This window comes from Fusarium verticillioides, chromosome 2 (genome assembly GCF_000149555.1).
Source record: "Fusarium verticillioides 7600 chromosome 2, whole genome shotgun sequence".
Lineage (NCBI taxonomy): Eukaryota > Fungi > Ascomycota > Sordariomycetes > Hypocreales > Nectriaceae > Fusarium > Fusarium verticillioides.
In genome coordinates this window covers 1,127,906-1,143,821 of record NC_031676.1, presented here as the reverse complement: position 1 = coordinate 1,143,821, position 15,916 = coordinate 1,127,906, and the positions used below count along the sequence as shown (strand labels likewise).

The 15,916-nt window shown below is 50.1% G+C and overlaps 6 protein-coding genes across 7 annotated transcripts; 2 read left to right on the top strand and 4 right to left on the bottom strand.

Annotated features, from left to right (window-relative positions):
- Nucleotides 1-4,069: 4,069 nt before the first annotated feature.
- Nucleotides 4,070-4,481, bottom strand: FVEG_06191 (hypothetical protein; the record flags this gene model as incomplete). The annotated part of the gene is made up of 2 exons (XM_018894483.1): nucleotides 4,070-4,072; nucleotides 4,170-4,481. The coding sequence occupies 2 exons, from the start codon at nucleotides 4,479-4,481 to the stop codon at nucleotides 4,070-4,072; spliced, it is 315 nt and encodes a 104-aa protein (XP_018751570.1).
- Nucleotides 4,482-6,610: 2,129 nt separating this feature from the next.
- Nucleotides 6,611-8,677, bottom strand: FVEG_06190 (hypothetical protein). The gene is made up of 2 exons (XM_018894482.1): nucleotides 7,928-8,677; nucleotides 6,611-7,876 (listed from the first exon to the last, which is right to left on the bottom strand). Exons 1-2 carry the CDS (start codon nucleotides 8,510-8,512, stop codon nucleotides 7,232-7,234), a joined length of 1,230 nt encoding a protein of 409 aa, XP_018751569.1. The 5' UTR covers nucleotides 8,513-8,677; the 3' UTR covers nucleotides 6,611-7,231.
- Nucleotides 8,678-9,229: 552 nt separating this feature from the next.
- On the bottom strand, nucleotides 9,230-11,731 carry FVEG_06189 (hypothetical protein). Of its 2 annotated transcripts, none has more exons than XM_018894480.1 (3): nucleotides 11,207-11,731; nucleotides 9,735-11,148; nucleotides 9,230-9,677 (listed from the first exon to the last, which is right to left on the bottom strand). In XM_018894480.1, exons 1-2 carry the CDS (start codon nucleotides 11,426-11,428, stop codon nucleotides 10,180-10,182), a joined length of 1,191 nt encoding a protein of 396 aa, XP_018751567.1. In that variant the 5' UTR covers nucleotides 11,429-11,731; the 3' UTR covers nucleotides 9,230-9,677; nucleotides 9,735-10,179. The 2 variants fall into 2 exon arrangements, with proteins under 2 accessions (XP_018751567.1, XP_018751568.1); XM_018894481.1 differs by having other exon boundaries at nucleotides 9,287-9,672.
- Nucleotides 11,732-12,052: 321 nt separating this feature from the next.
- FVEG_15818 (hypothetical protein) lies at nucleotides 12,053-13,282 on the top strand. The gene has a single exon (XM_018905035.1). It carries the CDS (start codon nucleotides 12,097-12,099, stop codon nucleotides 13,102-13,104), a length of 1,008 nt encoding a protein of 335 aa, XP_018751566.1. The 5' UTR covers nucleotides 12,053-12,096; the 3' UTR covers nucleotides 13,105-13,282.
- FVEG_06188 (hypothetical protein) lies at nucleotides 13,086-14,032 on the bottom strand. Its single transcript, XM_018894479.1, has 2 exons — nucleotides 13,910-14,032; nucleotides 13,086-13,861 (listed from the first exon to the last, which is right to left on the bottom strand). The coding sequence occupies exons 1-2, from the start codon at nucleotides 13,978-13,980 to the stop codon at nucleotides 13,324-13,326; spliced, it is 609 nt and encodes a 202-aa protein (XP_018751565.1). The 5' UTR covers nucleotides 13,981-14,032; the 3' UTR covers nucleotides 13,086-13,323.
- A 518-nt stretch (nucleotides 14,033-14,550) lies between these two features.
- Nucleotides 14,551-15,776, top strand: FVEG_06187 (hypothetical protein; the record flags this gene model as incomplete). The annotated part of the gene is made up of 2 exons (XM_018894478.1): nucleotides 14,551-14,869; nucleotides 14,917-15,776. 2 exons carry the CDS (start codon nucleotides 14,551-14,553, stop codon nucleotides 15,774-15,776), a joined length of 1,179 nt encoding a protein of 392 aa, XP_018751564.1.
- Between the last annotated feature and the right edge of the window lie 140 nt (nucleotides 15,777-15,916).

The following is a 15,916-nucleotide window of genomic DNA, read 5'->3' as shown; positions in this document are numbered from 1 at the left end:
GCAGCACCTCCGCACCCTGCTACACCATACCATGTATGTATAGTACATTGCTTGACTGATCTGATCGGTTGGCGTGCAACAGGCATTGGGAGCGAGACACAACTGATTGACAGTAAAACGGCGGTTTTGAGGCGTTGTATGACGACTCAAGCCGGGATCAAATCACCATTCTCAAGACCTTGCTCGAATCATCATATGTAGAATATGTTTTCCACCACTGTAGCGATCCGTACGGATTCCGCCGGTGGCTTGCCCGCCACGAGCGTCTCTTGTGCAACCATGAGAGGCGAGTGTCGCCTGGGTCGACGCCTCATTGCAAATCACAGCGATTGAGGACATCGCCTCACCAGCGCCAAAATCCTTAGTCCATCCAAAAGCGCTTTGTCGGCGGCAATGCACTATAGCAGACGCCTAGACAGGAATGCTTACATGGTAGATTTGCGCGAAAAGCCCGTTGCTGTCAGTCCATAGGTGAGACAGGTTTGTACCACGTACGAACTACTCCGTACTGTACACAGATTCCCGTCGATGAGAAACCAAGCCGGACTGCTGCATGCTGGCATGAACCGGAACGTCAGACCGGGACAGCCACAGGCAATGGCACAGTAGAATGTAGGCAAGCCCCGGTCAAATGTGACCTGTATTTTAGCGAATAATTAGCAAAGGGGGGAAATGTCTGAAAAGGCTGTGCTGTGCTGTGCTGTGCTCAGTGTGCTGTGCTCAGTGTGCTGTGCTGTCCCTATCTTTGTTCATCTCATCGTCCATTCCATCTGGGCTGCTGGGTAATAATCTTCTCTCTCGCATGGTGAACCAGTGAGTGGCTGCTGAGCCGCGGGCGTGTGCATGTCTGTCTCACCTCCCACAGTCAATCAGTTCTCAGCCGGCCCCTTGAATGCGCGTGGCTCCAGGGATTCCATTCATCATGCTAGGCTGTTTTCGGCTGGTAAACTTCCCTGTAGCCATGCTCAGTGCCTCCATCCACCGCATCACGTTGCTGCCATGCGATCAAAGCGCCTAAGTTCCTGTGCATGCAACCATGCCGCGGCTGGGCGTGGCTGCCCCTTACTCTGCCCCACGCGGCTTCTTTCACCAAGAAGTGCTTCCAAATTGCATCGGAGCGTGCATCCGAAGCTATTCCTGAGTTATTCACACCTCATTTGATGGGCATGCTGCAAGCTCTCCATATCTATGCGCAAATTGTGAGCCATTGGCTTATTGCTACGGTGGTCTTTCAGATTAGTGACAGGGTTTTGTGTCTGCCGTCGGTTTTGAGTGTGGGATGCTGATGCTTGTTCATCTTACCAGGAACCGTCAATCACCTTGATTAGAGGTGATACTGAAACACACTTTTGAAACGACCTGGAGATGCCCGAATGAATCAAACACCAGATTCGTCTTGACGCATGAATTCGGCATTGTCGGCGTCCCAGAATTGACACTCCGATTACTTCCTTGATAGCTACCTCGTGCCATGCTCAAGCGTGGTAGCTCGACTCCCTGACTCCTAGAATCTGTGATCTTGCGCCTCATAAGTCCGGCATTCAGGGTTCTCGCAAATTGGCCAGATTTTGGTTAGAGTGAAAAGACTGGTGGTTGCAAATCGTGGCTAACGAACGCCATAGATCGCTCTGACCTCGTTCTGGCCTCTGTAGTGGGTAGTGTGTGTGTCTCCGTCGGAGATTGATTATTAGAGTACGGAGTATCGCTGAACCTCATTAGTCTACCACCATGCTTCCCAAGAGCTAGAGCCATCCATTGGCGAGTGTGCGTGTCAAGAAGGTTGGTAGAAGGATCACTACGGTGTGTGGTGTAGTCATGTAGGTGTCTGTAGCACTCAGCCTTGGTTGGACTGCTGCTCCAGATTACCCCAAAGCACTAATTAATGCTGGGTTCAACGGGCAGGGCAGATGTACCAACCCAGCCGCATCTCACACAAAAGCCTGTCACTGTCAGTATGTATGTATCTAAATTATCCATCTCGGCTCTGTGGTGCTCACGTCACGCTCGGCTCACGTCCCAGCTTAGAAGAACGCCAGTGGATTTATGTCTGCCGAAGCGAAATTGTGATTCGCAGCACTGCGGCTTCTTTGGCTCCGAGCTCACTCCTTCTAGAAGGTTTCTGGAAACTCGTCTCCGCGGCATGGACCAGGGTCTTTGGATCTTGACTGGCTGAGCAATTCAACTCGACTCAAAGTTCCGTCCAGGAGCCAAGGAATCTGTCGCCGATGAGAAGCGTCTCGGTCGTCTTGCCGTTAGATCAGCTGATCTCCTCCTGCAACGTACCGAACCTTGAACAATATGAGATACGTATCCGCAATCCTCACAGCACTAGTAAGTCTCGTATGAATCAAGGTGAAGGAAACTTGGAGGGACTGAGGCTCAGGTTTCAGAAATATACTGCCTAATGGAGAGGGGGGGAAAAACGGGCGACCAACAAGGAAGCCAAAGACCCCGGTAACTTCCTAGCATCCACTAACGTTAGTTCAGGGAAGGAGTCAAGCATTGGAATTTGGGAGTGACCTTCTGTCCGACTGTTCGAGACACCCATTTATTGGAAGGAGGCTAAAAGCCGACAGGACATAGTTAGAGAAGGAACATGACAACACCATCAATTCACAACAGCGGTTTCCGATTGCGCCTCTTGAGGATAAGTTATCTACATTTGTCCTTTATCTCCGTGTTAGTCTGTTTGATACATTCCTTCGCTCGGGTACATCTACCGTTTACAATGCTGACTCTTAAAGTGCCACTTATTCAAGCCCTGTACAGGGACTAGAGGGGTAGCCTAATGACTAGGTGCTTCTCAGTGGCACGGTTATCATTAACCGTTAACCGATCCTGTTTGGCCTGTCTCCGGAGTAGCAAGCCTCATCAATGTTGGATTGAATCGTCAAAATTTAATGGTGTTGAGGTGACCTGCACGTTGATGTCACTGCCTGATCGATCTCTGCTGAATCGATAGCAACGGTCTCAAGTTCCAAAGGCATGTACAGTAGACAAGGAGCCAAGAAACTCTGCATGTCTCCCCATCTCACATATCACAGTGACTTTATGTATAAGCAGACTGGATGTTGTTAAATAAGATACGGTATGTTTCGGGGTTTTCTCATCATACACACGAAACTGCACAAGCGTTGCGAAACCCTTGACGATAATAACAAGCAATCCAACTGTGGGTGGGTGAGTGAGTGAGCCGGGGCAGGTGTCAGAGTGGGAATAGTCGGGTTTGATGACCAGTCAATCTGGCAGATGAGGATGAGTCCCCATGGCGTTCATCACATCCTTACACCGCAACGTAACTGAAGATGAAGGCTGACAAGAAGCCAGCCAATCCGTTTCCCTATCACGAAGTGACCTGAGCCACGATCACCAAATCCAATTCATAGCTCATTTGTGAGCGCGGCGGGTATAAACTGGGGACGCAGGGTTCGAGTTGATCAGGGCACCATCCACAACTCTCAAGTGTCTTGGTGTGACTGTGACTGTGACTGGTCACCTTTCCAAGCAGGTCGGCATTCCCACGTGGCTCCATGACTGAGCTTGTCGTGCCGTGCAAGGAATCCGCTGCACGTAAAACTGCCATACAGATACGAAGCAATGGGTCCCCTCCTTCGCTTCGAAACACCGCCTCTCAAATGCGTACGGAGGACACGACGGTGCAACTCCACTTTATTGTTTCTGTTCTGTGGATATATGATCTGATCAAATAGGTATTCCTGAGTCTCGAACAGCGGTACATTATGGGCCAACAAGGCTATCAATATCCCTGGCCAGGCATGACGCGTTTACGCGCGCATTTCACACGTTTGTCAGCGATCAGCACCATCTGAGTCCAGTACCGGAAAGGAGGTAATGAAGTGGCGGTATTGACGATTTGCAGATCCCCAGTTGAAGAAGCAACAACACCAAGAACAAAACAGGGAAAAGCAAAAACGAACGAGGGTGGGAGGCGTGATTTTAGCAGTATTACCTGGTTGGTTCTGGCGGGGTCCGCCACGTGGGTTTAGAGAGAGCCACGCGTTTGTGACAACCAAGCTGTGGAGTCGCTTAGGCATCTTTTTCTCTCTCTTCACTGTAACCTACGTATCATGCTCACGTTCTAGGCCTCATATCAGCCCAACGATCCCGGAAACTTGTCACGGCAGTTCAAACGATGCTCCTCAACTCACCAATTGTACCGGTACTAGTCGATGCTCAGTCAAGGCGTCGCCGTTGATTTGCCTCTCTTTTTCTTCTAGGCCCTCGCTATCCGAGAGTCTGCCGACGTCAAAGCTGCTTGTGCTACCGCGCGATCCACTACAGCTCTTGAAGCTTCGGGATGACTTCTCGTTGGCTGGCCTTACCTGGGCGGATTGTTTTGATCGTTGAGAACGATTGGCCATGAAGACGTGTATGAAAGGCTTAGACTGAGGCGGGTGGTTCGACTTGACGTTTTCAACCCAGAGTCCCGTTGCAGTTCTGCATTGAGAGCCATGAACCATAATGAAACGCTTTACAACTCCAAATTGAGCACCGCATGACGCATCATTCCTCGGTGGCAGCTTGGTCGTCGTTAGACTTGTCCACGATACCTTGGTCAAAGTTTCACATGTACCGTACATCCCGTACTTACGGGCTCTGCGGAGCCCCGACACCTGGGTAAGGTAGGTAGGTACGAAATCGTAAACAAAGCGCCCAATCCGGTCGACAAAACATTCAGCCTTCTCGTGGAGTCACGAAACTTGTGTATGATGAACATCCATTGTTTCGCCAGATCCTTCCTTCTCCGTACCAACAACATTCGCGAAAATCCAACATCTGCAGGGTTCCAAATCAATCTGATTCGGTCCCCCTGTTCATGCTGCTTTTTAAGTTGCCACGCGAGAGGGTACAATGTACTTTGCCATGTGCATCGCACGAGGTAAGCGATCACGGAAGAGATCCGTCTAACCATTCCGGGATGACGATATCCACAAAATCTGCAGACAATCCCGTCTTGTTCAAAACATCAGATCAGACGACCAACAATTTCGCTCCCGTCACTTAGACCAGAGGCTCTGACTCGATATCCTAGCTTAGCTGCGGATACAGCTGCCCGATGGATGCTCTGTCATTGCAGATTGACAGTCACGTGTGACCTCAAATCTGAGCTTCCAGCACGATTCATACTCATGCCTACAGCCTTACCGTTATCCTGGTTCGCCTGCAAAGACAACGGCCTTGTACGATCGCCAGCTAGACGGCTAGTAGGCCTACTGGCGCGAGCTCCTGTGTCACGGCACTTGGTGATTACGAAATTGTCGGCATTGTGGCAGACCCTTCATATCGGCACTCAAGTACAGGTTTAGGCACGGCGAACCCCGAACTCCAGTGCAAGCGTAACTATATCATATCTATTATATGGTCCCTCCACCGGATATGAAAACGAGCAAGGTCAGGCTACGGAGGTGCGATTTTCTAGTCGGCGAACTAATAATGACTCCTGTACAACATCAGGGCAGACTAGGATGCGCCCTTGTAGAGTGAGGCCTGGCCATTGACTAGCCTTGCGGACAGCAGTACGCGGCTAGCGGGCGATCTGGTAGACGGGAGCCAACATTCGGGATTGATTTTCCAGGTCTCAATCACGTCTTGGCTCGATGATATGTGTATCTTGGTATACAAGATATGCATGTCGACAGGCATGTCGCTATAGGGCGCTAGAGGTTGTATTTCTCAGCCGTGTAATGCAACTCGTATGAATAGCTAGTAGCTGCCTCAAACATGCAGCGAGTGCCCCCTATTTCCTGGGCTGAAATCCGTGCTCAACTTTCTTTCCAAGCGTAGTTACTATCCACCAAGTCCACCCACCGCGGGAATCCATCGTGCGATTTCACTCACTAGAAGCCGTCGGCCGCCAAGCAAGTGGACAATGCTTGGGCGCCATCTCTCTTAACCCACGGAGCATTTCCTATTCAACATGCTGAATGCTACCTTATTGTATGCGGTGAACAAAGGAATGAAATTATGTGAGGTTTATCGTGGCTGTGCTCACTGAAAAGAGCTTCGACTCCTGTGTCGTGGCTAAGACCTCATTACGCTACTTGTTATCATTGCCCCAAGACATAAATGGCCAAATACGCGCCAGCATGTTCGAATTTGACTACCAGCGGGATAAAACTGGCAGGGCTTGACTCAAGTGCACCTACGGAGTAGTGACCACCTGATACATAGCTCTGGACAGGTTTTCGCATGACTTTATGACGACCTCCCAGTCTGACAGCCCGGGAATATCTTGGACCTAACAAAAACGACTGACTCGTGTGCTGCACCTCTTGACTTCCCCCCATACTCGCCAGTAGCAAGCTCTGTGGGGAGCACTCTTAGTTAAGGAATAAGCTGAAGGCTTTTAGCTCAAGATTGGTCGCCCAAGTTCAAGCTCGACATTGGATAGAAGCTCTGGACCAAGAGGTTTTGCCTTGGGGGTGTGCAGTGCCGATCGACAAGGTCAAGCCCTACTTGCCGCTACATACTGACATAGACAAGTCGCTGTCATGTAGTTACTGGGGTCTTTGTTGCGGGCGTAGATACGTGGTTTCTGCAACCTTTCCAGCCTGTAGGATCTGTGCAAATCGATATGTCGTGACTAAAACTCGCGATGCGTTGCTCTGCTTGGGGAGCTTTGACTCGGTGAACTGTAGAGTTAACTAGAGAAGCATGTGTGTGCAATTGATATGTGACCGTCCAGTCGGATATTATGGAGGAAGTAAGCTATGGAAAGGATGCAGTTTCGTGCCAGGCTGCTAGCAAGTCGATGCTGCTCCTTGGGTATCATCGTCGATAAGGAGGGTAGAGTTTGGCATCGCGGAGTCGCAGACGTTGAAACGACATCTATATGCCGCTGACACAACAGTAGCAACAGGGTAACGTCTGACTCCACAATGAGAACACTTCAACACTTGTTGATGCTATACTGACACTCGCTGTAAAAACAAAATATCAATTGATCTGGGTTCTGAAATCCTGTATGCCACTCGCCACAGATCGTACAGTTAGACTAGATAAATATGTCTACATAGCAAAAAAGCCGTTCTAACGCCATCGCTTTTAATCCCCTGTACCTCGCCACCCTGTAGGCATGTTCGGTACAGACGGGAATGCAAGTCTTTTCTCTCCCATTTGGATCATAGCTCCATTATGTGAAGCAACCATCCACTGGGAGCCTCGTGTCTTTAGCAATACTTCATGTGCAATAGAAATGCGAGTCCTTCGACTATATCGATGAGGGGGCCCTGTCCTTTTTCCAACCCCTGTATCGCATGTTCTCTTCAATGGCCCTCCAGATCTGCTCCACGATCTCCTTATCACGGAATCGTGAAGCGTCGTGGCCCTCTCCTCGCCATCGGTCAATGCCAGTGGACAGGACGCGGTGACCCCAGTTGCGGATATTATCCGGAGCTGACTCTCCTCGCCAACCGACATAGATGCCCAGCGTGTGCTTGAAGAGCTCGTTAGGGTCACTCCACTTGTAGTTCTTGAACTGCCAAGTCTGGCCAGTGGTGAGGACTGCCACGATTCTGTTCCAGTATTCGGGCTTGAACGCTTCAGGACCCTCTACAAGAATGAAACGCATTGGGCGGTTTGGGTCAATGGAGGGGATGATGCGCTGCACATGAAGCATGTTGCTCATCGCACCACCTCCATCAGTAGGCACAAACTTGCCGTCCTCGAGGAACGATCGAGCATTTGATAGGCGAAGCAAAGAAGAAGCAGAGGGGGATAGAAGAATAATAGGGTCTGGTCGTCTTGTAGGGGGTTTTTGGTTAAGGGCTAGTGATGGGTTAGTGGGAATGCTGGAGCTAGACTGGTATTTCTTCTGGATAAAAGGCGCAGCAAGTTTGCGAACATGGGAGAAGTCCTAACGAGGTCAGACCAAAACTCAAGGGTTTCTCAAATTGCAAGGACTTACCGTAGGTTTGATGCCCCTTAAAACGGTGTTGCGATCGCCCATCTTTCGTTCGCTGTTGTAGATACCAGCCAGTCTCGGGTCCATAGTACCACGACCAGATCGCGACTGAGCAGTTGAAGTCACTGCACCCGTCTTCGCAGCTGCGGTCGCGCCAGCAGCCGCCGCATCTTTGTCACTGGGCAAAGGCTTGATGTACTCGCTCTCCTCGCTAGCACCCTCGAGCCAGGTAATCAGATCCAAACGCTCGATGAAACCCAAATTTTGAACCTTCCCCGAGCCACCAGCAGCTGCCAGTTCTTCGTTAAGCTTTGTCGCAGAAGCATTATACTCAGGGATAGCGACTTCGCGATTCAGCCAAGCAAAGTAGATACTGCGCAGGTCGACGGGCTTGTCTTGCGACACAAAGCGCGTCGGGTTGTCGATGGGAACAGCGACATCCCGATCGGGGAATCGCAAGTACGTCGCCTGTGATAGGGGAACTTCGGTTGCAGAAGCATCAGCTGATGCTGTGGGGATGAAGGGCGCGTTGGAGGAGATGGATTGGCGAAGGAGGACGAGTCCGTCGAGGTCGGCGGCGGACGCCATGATGAAGATGGACGCGCGGGAGTAGGGAGCACGGCTGAAAGAGACTCTCTATGTGTTTGTGCTAGTCAAGGAACACCAATTGATGAATACTAGAATCTAAATGGTTCGCGAATCGAGAGTCCAGCGTGCTTGTTGCCGGTGAAGCTTTGATGAAGTGAAGATGAAAGGCTAAAGCTGAGGCTGTGCCTGGAATTTTGGCAAGCTCCCTTAGCTTCACCTATACCGGGCTGTCATTGGTCAGGCACATATGTGGCCAATCAACGGTCTATAAACTCATCTTCAACTTCAACGTCAATTGACAGCAGAATCAGCACCAATCCACGTTCTGTATAATGATGCGACTGGTCGCCCCGCGTTTTGCATTGTATGCATCAAGTAGATCATGTTTCTGGTGGTGTTGACGTTGATCCGCTATTACCGTCATACCCGGGCAGCTTGACTCGACGACTCGGAGTGCCCTAGGGTAGGTAAATTACTCGGGGAGTATTGCTAGTCAGAACGCTACCTACTGAACAACATTTCATGTGACTGTACAGTAGTATTGAATGTCGCCTACTGCGTAGTAATTCGTCTATGCATGTTTGGCGTGCTTACTGTGCATTGGGATGTTTTAATTGGTAAGTCCTCATGTTTCTCTTGGGTAACTTGTAACTCTGTTTCAACTGCCGGTATAGCCACAACACCATGAAGATGCAGCTAGAGAACTTGCATGTGAGCCACGTCATAGAGCACATAACAGTGTTTCCTTCGCTGGACAAGTATGAAGAAAAAGTCTGTCAGATTGACGATACAGTCTAAACTTGCCAATTCATAGATAGCTCACCTGCATCTTCTCGTATTTGACCCCAGTCTCTAATGTCTGAGCACAAATACTCTAAATCCAGGGATCATAAACACTAATCATTGACGGACAACTTACTTAGAACCCCCATGCTCAACTCACTCACAAGTACAGATACTTGCCATCGATCCAACCCCAACTTCTAGAAGCCGTCGCACACCCATGATTTCTAGTCCGCATCTAGCTATACACCAGCACTTTGGCGCCACGACTACCCTTCACGCCCCATCCATCTCGAGTCTGCACAGCCAGAATATGACATCGAAAACCCTTGGAAGCCTGGCACGTGCGGGCGAGCCATAACCGTAAACTGCGATCCCTCACCTGGGATAAGCGTTAGCTCTCTCAACGGCGTTAAGCCAGTTCGTGCAGATCACTTACTCGCCCCGGCTGTTTGGTCTGGTGAACTCCTAGCCCGATGAGTAATACGACGACATCCCACGCTCACAGGGCGTCGGGTTCCCAGATCTAGTAAGAGTATGAGAAAAGGGGCGCTATTCAGAACGAATTACACCACAAAGATACCACGGAGGCCGCTGCCTCATCTTATAGCGTGTGGCAAGGGCACCGCCATGAAACAGCAAAAGAGCCTTTGTTCACGGATATTGGATGGGAATAGACATATTTCCACACGTGAAAACCTTGCTCATAACGCCACAAGGTATTGTACTTCTTGTTGTATGTACACCTAGCCGTATGCCCCTATTCGACTTCATCAAAGACCTATCCCAAAAGATGTGTGCAATTCCGCTTCCATTCCGCGCAATGACTCCGTCAACGCCAAATCAATCCTGACCTCCAATGGTTCTGTAGTACTCAAATACATCTATATGCCAAAGACAAGCTTCATGCGCTCATACGTGTAGAATGCGACCGCCGCCATTGGGAACACCTTGACGTATCCAATGGTGAGGCCAACAAAGAAACCAGGAATACCCCTCTCTCGGAAGATCATACCAGCGGTCTCTCCTATCCTCAATCGACGGCCGTCACCAACGGCACCGCCAACTTGCATTCGTCGTCGAATGACTTCAAGAGGATATGACGCCGTTTGAGAGATCAAACCGGCGATTCCACCAGCAGTGAGCTCGGCCCATGATCGTAAGGGGGCTGGCTTTCCTTCAGGGTGGTTTGCCTTTTTCGGTAATGTCGTGTGCTTCGCAAAACGAGGCGATCGGAGGATATCACCAACAGTATCGTGAGTTAAGAAAGACATGCCCGCATATGGAAGCATGCCCATAACGGTGGGAGCGAAACCTCGGTAAAAGTTGATAAGTCCTGTTTGAGGAGCAATGGCGCCAACTGTCGCTGCTGTCGCTTCCGCTGCAGCAGTTACTGTTGCAGGCGCATTAGGTAGTCGAGTCGCGGTTGTTTTCTGAACGGGTTGCTCGTTGTAAATCTGACGACATATTGATGACAAAGAAGAGTGGCCGTCACGTTTAGTCTCGAAGGCAAGTCGTACTCTCATAACTTCTAAAGGATATGTGAAAAAGACGGAGGTGACACCAGCCAAACTTCCACTGAGGAGTCTTCTCATTGGTGTCTCATGGTGTTTATCGGGTATAATAATGGCTCGAATTTGTTCGTATGCGAGGAATTTGATACCGGCGTAAGGAAAGATTCGTAGTAAAGTCGCTGAGTGTCCACGGTAGAGTCCAGTGATGCCTTCATATCTATGGATGTCCTTCATGGCGCTTGCGACACCAACCCATGATCCTGTATATTTTGCGAACCGTGGATTGCTGGCCTGGAAGAGGATCTTTACTCGATCCAATGGCGCAACGACAGTTTTGCCCTATTCCAAACAGTCAGAAACCTCTGGAGACCTCAGTCTTCGACCTTGACAAACTTACAGCGCAGCCAGCTAAACCGCCCGCAACTCCAGATTTCCACACATATTCAAAGCTGTTCATTTGTGCCTTTGGTGCTACAGCCTCCTGGTCCGTAGGACACACAGGAGGCTCTTTTGGCGACTTGCTGGATGTGTGAGAAGAGACATGGCTCTGAATATTTCTATTGCGCGCAACATCGGCCATTGAGGCATGCTCCATCTGAGCAGCGTCGGCAGAGGACATGGCCCCGAGGCTCGCAGAAGCACGTGCCTGACCTTGTTGAACGGATTCGAGGCCTACGGGCGCGACATGCCGTGGCAGAGTCGAATGGGGATCGGTATTCGAAGCCAACGCGACTGAGATATTTCGGTTTCGGTGGTGATCTTGTCAAAAAGTTGGAGGAGGAGTTAGTAGTAGAAACAGGTTTTGCGGGGAGGATGAAGCAGTTCGGATATGGGGACGAGAGGATTTTGGAGATGATACCGGCATGCGGCGCGGCAGAATTTCCCCGGTCAGAGGCGGCTTGGACGTCATTAAACCGACGCTCAGTGGGCGAATACAGGCCCCCCACTGGTTTTTTTACAAGTGAATGACCTCCACTACCTTAGCAAAGGTGGTCACGCCCGCGGAAATGGAGATCCCCCAGAACCCTAGAAAAATAGAGGAATTAGGCCATCAAGGGTCCAAGACTTGTCGCTTCAGTGGGTTACTGCGCTGATGACCCACTGAAAACTTGTCGTTTCTCAGCAGATTCACAGCCAGGTCAGGGCTGTCAGGGCATAGCGAGGCTTAACGGTCCCGGTGATCAATAACCGAGCCGAGGTTTGCCGACCATCGCCGCGAATTTATTCCTTCAACCGCGGGTTAAGCAAAGGCCAATGCAGGTGGAAGAATAGTCATCCGAGTCCGCTATGGAGGCCAACAGCCACAGAAACTCGTCTGTTCTCTTTGAGAGCCCAGACAAGAGCCTCATTGTTCTAGACATCCCCACGTCTCTAGAAGAGAGCCAGGCTCTCCCGTCTCAGGTCCCCCGCCGCCGCATCGTCTCCGCAGAGCCCCGCGCGAGTCCGTTTCCGACCCCGGAGCCCCGGCATGGAGGAGGCGATCACTCGGCATTTGCGACAGCGTCTCCTGGCGCGCAGTTGGCTGAGCTCATGACCACTGAAACGGTCAGCAGCGCTTTACAGGACCTTGCCAGCACATACTCATATTCTGGACCTTTCCATCGGGACCGGCTTGTTCAGCCACAACAACCACCGTCAGTATCCGCTCTGCCGCCTTTGATACCTGACAAAGCCGAATTTCTTGATGGCTCTATAGAGGCTTTGCGTGATACTTTTCACATGTCAGCTCCCAAGTTTGATCTTGTTGTGTTAGATCCTCCGTGGCCAAACCGATCTGCCAGGAGAAAGACAGACAATTATGCTACTGTATCAAATCTCAAGGAGATGCGCGACCTTTTGCTACACATTCCTCTAGCTTCTCATCTTGCACCAGATGGACTAGTTGCCGTCTGGGTCACTAATAAACACAGTATTCACGACTTTTTGACTTCCCCAACAGGGGTGTTCGCTGCTTGGGGTCTCGAGTTTGTGACTGAATGGACGTGGCTCAAGGTTGCTGCGTCGGGTGAACCGCTCTACGACATTGAGTCAACATGGAGGAAGCCATGGGAGAAGCTCATTATAGCGAAGCGTATCGGGAGCAAGAAGCCAGATGCTCTCGGGTCAAAAATCATCGTGGCAGTCCCTGATGCCCACTCACGGAAGCCCAATCTGCGAGGCCTCTTTCAAGATGTCGTCGGCAAAGAATGTCTTGGCCTCGAGATCTTTGCTCGTAACTTGACTGCTGGTTGGTGGGCCTGGGGGAATGAAGTCTTGCGCTTTCAACAGCCCGAACATTGGCACGACATGGAATAATGTGACGAAGAATATACGAGTTTTCAGCGTCTATATTTGCGCTCATAATCTTTAACCCGCCTGCATGCATTGCCCATCCAAGACTAGTTACAATAATGTACAGTTATGATGCCCGCTTATCCTACAGAGGTCCATCATGCGTGGCTCCTCATAGAATTGGCGCCTCTTTCATTAGCAGTTTCCTGCAGTTTCAAGTCGTAATTCGCCTGTCGTAGTCGTTTAAGCTTCATTTGCGTCCTTCTTAACCTCTGCTTCCTCCTTGTTCAGTAACTTCTCCCATTTAGGATCCAAGATAACATCGTTGGTCCACTTCTCCTCTCCCGATAACAGCTTTTGTGCCATATTGGCCAACTCTTGTCTCTCCTTCGACGGGAGCTGCTTGCTCTTGAGAGGAATTTCGAATCGCTGTTGCGCAATATGCTCCTTATTTCGCTTCTCCAGCATATCCTCGCGCATCTGGAACAATTGGTTACTCCAGGGTGTTTTGTCCTCGGGAAGTTCGGGCCATTGGAAGGGCTTTGCCAATTCGACGGTCATGACCTTGAGGGGTTTGGGGCGGTACCACGAGCGCGAGTGGGAGTTGCGCTGGGTTAGGGGTTGCTGCTTGACGTATGATCGGACCTTTGTGACCTCGACATTGTATAGGTTCCAGAGGTAATCTCGGAGATCGAACTTTGTGAATCGTAGAGGGACCTGGAAAGTGGCCTCGTTTGGTGGGAGGTGATCTTTTCGAAGAAAGGTGATTACATGGTTTGGCCTAGAGATTGTTAGAATTTGTAGGTAGAGATGGATCAAAGGCACTTACAGAAAAACCTGCTTCTGGCCCAGCTTGAAGCCGGGCAATTGGCGAGCTACAGTCTTTGCTACCTCTGCCATGGTCGTCGTTTTGCCCTTTCAAAAGTGGTCGGCGATAGTTGAGTTGGGATGTGAAGAAATTCGATGACTGGCTCTGATTGGCTTCAACGGCAAAAGTGAACTTCCGGGAGGGGTGTGGGGATTGTAGATGCTATAGATGCACGCCCCGCATCCAGCAGTGTAAGAAGGTGAATATCATTTCACTCCACGAGGTCATTTCGTGACTGGAATCAAATATTAAATATTTTAACACTAACAGAGGCTATTTTAGAACTTCTAGAATCTTCCTATCTATTTGTTATAGCATATTCGGCGAAAACCATTGACCTGGGTTGAAGTGACATCTCCCCAACTCAGTTGTCTCACGGGTACTCGCAGTGCAACAATTACTCCTTCTCGTCAACACAAAACGAGGCCTATTCTTCCTCTCCACAACAAAAACAAAACAACGAGAACATCGATCTCAAGATCCGCCCTCATGCACAAGCAACACCCAAAATGCAAAAACACACCAAATCAAAGCGTTCTTTGAGCCCGACGGCTCGGGTCTCACCTCGTAAGAGACTCAACTATGATGCAGACACCCACAAGATGTCGAGTCCCACGAGCTATGATGATGAAGATGTCCAACTCAGTTTCCTGACCATCGACGAAGAAGATGAAGAAGGGGTCGCTTGTTCTAACAGCATGGAAGAGTTGATGAAGCTGGAAAAGGAGCGATATCCCGGTGCCAGTACCTGGGCCCCTGCTGAAGAACGACTCTTTGAGATATTGTATATGCGACAGGATCTGCCCATGCTTCCATCGACGTGGGATGTCGATCTTAGAGGAGTGCCCATCTCAGACATTGTATTCCAAACTTCGGATGAGTTTCCTCCTATCATCTATGCTCACTCAAATAACTTTCGAGGTATATTTATCCTCCTATTATGGAGTACATTGCTCACTCTTTTTCAGCAACAACCGCCCTTATCCGTCTCATGGACCTCACAGCAACGACCAGGACAACCATTCAGAGTGGCCATCGGATAAAGGTACCGCAGCTCATCAAACAACAGCTCGACAAGTATCTGAGCTGGGCAGCACAGGACGGCGACTACCTGCATCTACGCATTGTTCCGAACATTCTAACGGAAATTGTAGACACGAAAATGCTGGAAGATGAGATCACCGAGCACATCCAGAAACGTATGAGAGCTCTCGCAAAGCTTCAGCGAGAGTTCCTCCGAGAGGATAGAAACCCTCAGTTCTGGGATGTTATCAAGCCCAGTGTATTCGCATCTCCGAAAATCAAACTTGAGCCGGACGATGGGCCGACATCGTTTGGGGGGTGGCTGACGCCTACTCAGAGCCGACTTGGCTCACATCTTCAAAGTGGAAACGTAGTTCCAACCACCGAAACCCATGAAGTCGCTGTCAAGATCGAACCTGGATTTAAGAGCCCTGGTATCTCGGCAGGAGTACTCCCTAAGACAACGATGCTTTCGAGGGAGTCATACCATTCAGATTCCCCATCGCCCTCTCTACCCGAAGAGCCCCAGACCCCTCCTCGACACACCTACCGTCGCCACCCTCCTGTGGTATACGGTCTCTTCATTATCAACACCTGGGTTCTCGTTCTCACAGTCGATTCCTCCAAAGGATCTAACGCCCATGTCAGTTTCCAGGTCCAAGTCGATTTCAAAGATGAACACCAGGGGATCTGGAATGCCCTTACCATCGCTATTGCGGTGTGCCTTGCTCGTGATGAGCTACGTACTCGTGCGACCGACTTCGAGGAGCTACCTTGCGTGGAAGATAGTGATCCGGATGCTTGATTTGCAGGATATTTCAATGATTATGACGATTATTACGCCGGAAGGAATACCAAGATTCATGTTTCACTCCTGTTTGTTGCTAGTGCGCTTTGAAGTTGTGTTTTATACCCCTGATTTTATAAACCAGTGTTGACTTGGAG